General features: G+C 45.3%; 1 protein-coding gene across 1 annotated transcript in view; it reads right to left on the reverse strand.

Moving 5' to 3' along the window:
- poln (polymerase (DNA directed) nu) overlaps positions 1-6,349 on the reverse strand; it is a 31,043-nt gene that overhangs the window by 2,458 nt on the left and 22,236 nt on the right. Inside the window, 2 exon segments of the mRNA XM_031850954.1 lie at positions 2,463-2,594; positions 5,195-5,277. Of these exon segments, the coding sequence (XP_031706814.1) occupies positions 2,463-2,594; positions 5,195-5,277 (215 nt within the window).

Consider the following 6,349-nt stretch of genomic DNA (forward strand, 5'->3'; position numbering starts at 1 on the left):
ACACACACACACACACACACACACACACACACACACACACACACACAGTGGACCAGTACATTCCAGCAGCTGGACAATGGAGCAGGCTTTGCAGCTAAATCCCTCTAGTGTCTCTTACTGTGAGGAAAGCCAACCAGGGCACGAATCCTGAATGACCCTCTTCCCAGAATACACACATACAATCACGCACACAAGCATTAAATGCATAGCAAATGAGCTCACAACAGATAAGCGACAAAGACAAAAACATTTCTGCTCGCTGTGAATTGACCCATGACACATGCGTTTGACCTTTTCACCAGGAATGTGACCTTTGTTCCCGGGCCCAGTGACAGGGATGTGAGGTCTACAACGTGCTCTCCAGCTATTGACATATCTGGAAACAAGTCGGAAAGACGACCTCATCCCCTTTTAAGTTGATGAGGTTGAACTTGTTTGTGAAAGGTTGCTTAATTACATTTGACAGTGTGTGAGAGCCAGGGTCTGTGAGTGTGAGCACAGCAGGCTGTTTGCACATCTGTGCAGATCTAAGCTCCCACGTGTCTGCTGTGGCCTTGAGAAGACCTGTTCTCATCGCTGTGATTCCCCCTGTTTAGAAAAATGTAAAATCCTCCTTCGCTCCTGGTCCTTGTTTTATCTCAGGCAGTCTTTACAAGTGAAGGTACGGCATTCATCTCCAGAGACGGGCTTACCCAGAGCGGTGGCGTTATCTCATTTTAATATCAAGGACTGCGGGTGTGGATCATTCAGAGGAGTGCGGCCATGGCTGCTATGTCTATGAGGGGATTATTTTGTAGTTTATATAATAAAAACTATCACAATAATCCGGTTTCAGTCCTCATCTTTGTCCCATTCCTTCTGTGTAGTTTCATTTGTATTCTCCTTCCTCCCTTACATCTACAGACATTTTCCTCTTTTCTCCTCTCTCTGCTATTACACCCACACTGTGATCCTGACCTCACCTTCACGTTGAGCCTTTCCAATTCATTTCCTACAAATATGACAGTCGCTGAGGCTGCACTGTTCACCTCAGCGCTGCTCAGCCTGCCAAGCATCCAGCACAAAATATCGCCGTATCAAATACCAATCAACTACAGACTCAGGGAGGTGCAGAGTGGACATTAATCTCTGCTGCCTGAGTCACAGTACAAATAAAACAGCCAGAGAGTTTGGTGTGCTACTGTATGTCTCCAGAGGACTAGTTTATCTGTCAGCTACAGTACGTTTCTGCTGTGGAATGAAGGGAGAGACAAAAGGAAAAGAGGTATAAACAAGAAACAATGAGAACGAGTGAGACAGACAAAAAGAGTGTTGGGACGAGCGGGGCGGATGAATCCCGGCACCGTCTCAGATGGGAGGAGCTGAATTAAACCCGACTGTGTGGCGCAACATCACTTCCGCTGCAATCGGTGCGCAGCATTTTGGAGGAATGAGTCCATGACAGCAATGACTAAGCATCTGTACCGTCCTTATTACGGTAACAATTGGCTCCTTCTCACAGATTTCAGGAAGGCTACACAGCGACTAATTGGATTGGGGTGTAATTGGTTTATACTTAAACTGTTGTCTCTTTAAGTGCTTTTATTAGGATGGGAAAAGCAGATACAGAACACATAAGATAAAGTTTAGATGGGCTTGGATACCAAGCCAGCATTGTAGATTTTAACTTTAAGCATTAACATTATATAAACCCCCTAGAGTTGTCGTAAACGGGGATATTAGCTAAAAAGACCAAAACCGTTCTTTGCACCAGGCTATAAACCTGTTCATTTCTGCTGTATGTTAACATGGAGGTGTGTGGGGATAGACTCAAGTGGCCATTTAAAGAACTGCAGTTTTTGGCTCTTCCACGTTGGTTTCATTTCCTGAACCGAAGCTTTGCGGCTTGGTTTTAACCCAAACACTGGCCTCCAGGTTGAAGGATGGAGGATCTGTTTTGGCGCAGACTGACCTCTTCACTCGGCCTGTTGACACTGGCCTCATGTACGGTGTGCAATGAGGGTTAAAGTGCAGACTTTACACTATTTTGTGTGAGCTTGTTTAAGTCTCAGGTGTGCTGTGTGGGCAATTCAGTCCGAATATAAATAGTGTCCCGTCTGAACCATCAGCCCTGAACCCCCCCACCCCACACACCTCGTCCCCCTCAAGTATTGACCCACGGCAGTTTGTCTCATTCCTGCCAATGCAAGCACATCTTCTTCTTCCTCAGCCAAACACACACAGGAACACAAACTCATAGAGAGCGTGGGTGCAGGCCCAAACCCAGACACACAGACACATTTTTGCTATATTTGTGGGAACATTTAGCTGACTTCTGTTTGTAATCCTTAACATTAACCCCTAATTTCCCTTATCTTAACTTTGACCCTAATCTATAATCGTATAAATAAACATTTTGCTAGCTAGTCGAGATAACCTTGACGTAATGCTTCACAGGGGAGACAAAGGGAATTTGAATGTACCTTGCTTGTGGCACTGCTGGATGGTCCTCTGGATGAAGGCCTGGACGTCTCTGTAGGTCTGCAGGAAGCTGTCCTGGAACCGGCTGGCCTGCTCAGCACTCACCCCGAGGATCCCCGACAGACGCTCGCGACCTGCAGAGAGCAAAATATGACTCACTTGTATTCAACTATGCAAGCCTACATCATGGAGAGAAGTTACAAAGGAGACATTGATCAAAGAGATGCGATACAACTTAGTTAATTCGTGAGTTTAGGAGGTGGCCTTTGGACAGAACCAGGCTAGCTGTTTCCCCCTGTTTCCAGTCTTTGTGCTAAGCTAAGCTAGCCGGCTGCTAACGGTATCTTTAAATGGCATCAATTTTTCTCATTTATCTCTTAAAAGGTAATTTCCTAAAATGTTAACCTATTTATTGAACATCAATATTCTGTGATGACCTGTATTGTGAATGACCTCATTGCTCAAGACCTTGAGCTGACAAATGAGCAACCAGTGAAAACGTCCTTAATCATGACTGATTGAAGAGTGTGAAGAGAGACGGGAGAGGCTGGAGGAAGAGAGGAAAGTTGAAAGGGGGCAAATGAACAGAGGACAGACTTCACCAGAGGGTACAAGAGAGGAAGAGAACCAAGAGCCTAATGAAGGGTGAAGGAGAGAGGAGACAGAAGAGGACAAGATAAAAGGAGGGGGGACAAGGATCAGGGCAAGACTGCAAGAGCTGTATCTATGTGTGGGTGTGTGGTTTGGAGCTCTGAGGGGTGTGTGTTCATGATGTGTAGTTGGTGAAGAGTGTTGTCATGCCAAATAGCTGAGAGCTGGTGGGAGGGTGAGCAGTGCTGTGGAAAATGAATGTAGAACACTTGTATTCATACAATTTCTATGAGATATAGGGTAGATAATGATAAAATAGTTTTTTTTTTATTAAGATGATTACATAAAAATGTCGCTAACATGGTTAGCATTTTTGGAAAGTCAGCCTGAGAGCAGAAGATGAAGACATCAGAATAGATCTGAGTCGGCGTGTCTGTGTGTGTGTGTGGCTGAAATATGTCGTAACAAAAGCCCTCAGCGATGAGGCTTGTTGTGTGTTTTTGTGTGACACTGAGCATGATATAAGTTGACTTTATGCAACAGGGACAGAGAACGAGAGGAGTTACCAGGGTGTAAGAATAAATCCACACACTATTATCTTTTGTGATAATGTATCGATTCTAAAAATAGTTTACAGTCAAAGATATGTGGCAGAAAGTGGCTCACGTTGTACAAAAAGTTTTGCTCTTATGTTCGAGAGTATCTAGTCCCTCCGTCTCAAAACTACTGCAAAAACACTGTTGTCATGCTAGTTTGATTATTTTTGTAAGGTCACTGAAGTCCTTAGTTGACAAAAATACTAATCTGTTTCCTATGATGTCATGAATAGAGCTTCAGTTGACCTCAATCGTTTCTATTTCTTTGCTTTTAATCATCCGACTGTATATGTGTGTGTGTGTGCGTGTGCTTGTGTGAGTATGTTTCTGTGTGTGTGTGTGTGTGTGTGCCCCCCCCTCCCTGGCCTGATTATTGTCTCGCAAAGAAAGCTTCCTTTTAGTATCTGGTATCCATGGCAACGCATCCTTTCCACGAAGAGCTGTCTGTCTCTGCTGGCCAGGAGTCCCCCCCCCCTCTCCCCCCCTCCATTACTCTCTGCTCCACCACCTCCCCCGTTCTTCTTTGCTTGTAGCCCAGGTTTCCTCTCTCACTCCCTTTTACTCACTCCATATTTTCTCTGCATGTTTAGCTCTGACCTCCCCCCACACCCCCGATGTCTCAAATTAATAGCTCGTACACATTTGCCTCCTTGGCTGTTGAAGGTTCATTGAGTTTCCTAGGACTGACTCATTCATCAGTGTGTATGTTTGTTTTTCTCCCGCTGAGCTGTAGAAACACCACAGAGCACATCATCAGCTTGAAGAACATCACATTTCTTTTGAGCTCTTGAACGCACACTCGACCCAAAGGGAGCGATGGCCGCTGCGCTTTGTACTCAGAAGAAGCTGTAGCTTCACGTACGCATTGAAACCGGCCACTGGCAATAAAACCTGATGAAGAGTGCAGACTGCCCGTAAAAACCCTCTCTTCATCACACAGGTGAAAGCACATGTAAACACACAGCCAAACACACGTCCACACCTGGAGCATCTTAAACCCACCGCCAATGACTACCCCACAAATCTACCATGTGTGTGCATCCAGTGTGTGTGTGTGTTCACCACAGCATGCACATACATGTGTGAGAAACATAAATGGGTCACCGAGAAGTATCTTTATGGGCCACATGGGCATAGTATACATTCATCTTCCCCGCTCTGTTTTTCTATTTTTATCTTCTCCCGCTCCTCCACTCATCCCCCCCCTCCCCGTCCCCCCATCGCTGTAGGAATCAGGAATGAGATCAAAGCAGGAAAGAAATGCTGTCCCCAGCAGAAATCACCGGGGCGTCTTTGCGTGCAATAACCTAAATCTTGCGCAGGAAATTCAGTTTGTTTAATCTCTGAATTAGCTCCTCTGATAATGCGTTTACCCTCTTCACACAATGAACCACTTGTGGATCTGAACCAGGTGCTAAATGACACTCAGACCCATTGCTTTGTCATTCTGAAACAATACAGATCAATTGTCCTTCTGACTGATGAATATCTGTGTCCCCATTATGGTAAATCAATTACCAAATGCCTGTGTGTGCGTTTGTGCTCACCTGCCCCATACACAACAGAGTAGACGATGCGTTTGGCGTGTTCCCGATCCTCAGACGTCACCTCACCCTCACTCACCCCCTTCCTGAGTGATAAAGATGAGGGAGACAGTGTGTGACTCTATGCTAAAGGAAAATATACAAACATACAGTATTTCATAGTGGGCCACAAAATGGTGTAGAGGTCATGGTACAATCCAAAATGAAGGTGTTTTGAAGGGAAACATGCCATTAAGGTCCTTGCTTGATAAAGTTTTAACATTTTTATATATTCGATTAATATTTCCGACCCTTGGGGGAGGATTTCCACAGAGAATTGAGAGAAAATAGTGTGGAAACAGTTGCAAATGCAAGTATGATGAATGTGCATGTACGATAAAAGTCTTGTTTGGATGTTACTCCCCTTTGATTGCTGTCTGGTGGGAAATGTGACACAGAGAGGTAGGAGGCCGAAGAGGACAGCAGGGATATGAAGGTTAAAAGGACATGAAGTAATAACTACATACAGAGACATGGGTAGAGAGACAGAGGCCGGGGTGGACGGGCGGAGACAGTTATGTAATGTGACTGGTAGTACTGGGGAGCAGACAGGGTGGGATGGAGCGTCTGCAAAGTGGCATTTCTAGAGGGGCTGACTGGGAGCTGCCACTGCTGATCAGTGTTGAGAGAATCTCCTGAGCATGTGGTTGATGGATGTAAACACACTGGATGTTCACTGCCCCCTGCTGGAGAGGCATTAATCCACTGGAGACTTGTTTAACTGCATGAAGTTAGGTCATCAGGTACAGGAAAAGAGGAAAAAAATTTAGTGAAATTAGCATGTTAAAAGAGGGGAGACAAATTGTTCGAGGAAGTAGAGAGAGGGCAAGAAAAAGACCAAAAGGCAGCGATGAAAGGAAGGAAGGAAGGAAATAGGAGACTATCAAAGAGAGGAACAGAAGGTCCAAAGGAAGAGAGGAAGTCACGGTGATCCCGGCAGAGCTGCAGCGACGCCACTTAATTTGTTTCAAAGGTGAAAGAGATAATGAAAGAGAGACGATGTAAAGCCTCAGAGGAGCTGTTAATGTGGTCTGTGTGTGACCAGGTGATCTGTTTAACCGGCCATCCGCTGACACACACACACACACACACACACACACACACACACACACACACACA

This window comes from Anarrhichthys ocellatus, unplaced genomic scaffold (assembly GCF_004355925.1).
Source record: "Anarrhichthys ocellatus isolate YVR2014 unplaced genomic scaffold, GSC_Weel_1.0 scaffold11, whole genome shotgun sequence".
NCBI classification, from domain to species: Eukaryota; Metazoa; Chordata; class Actinopteri; order Perciformes; family Anarhichadidae; genus Anarrhichthys; species Anarrhichthys ocellatus.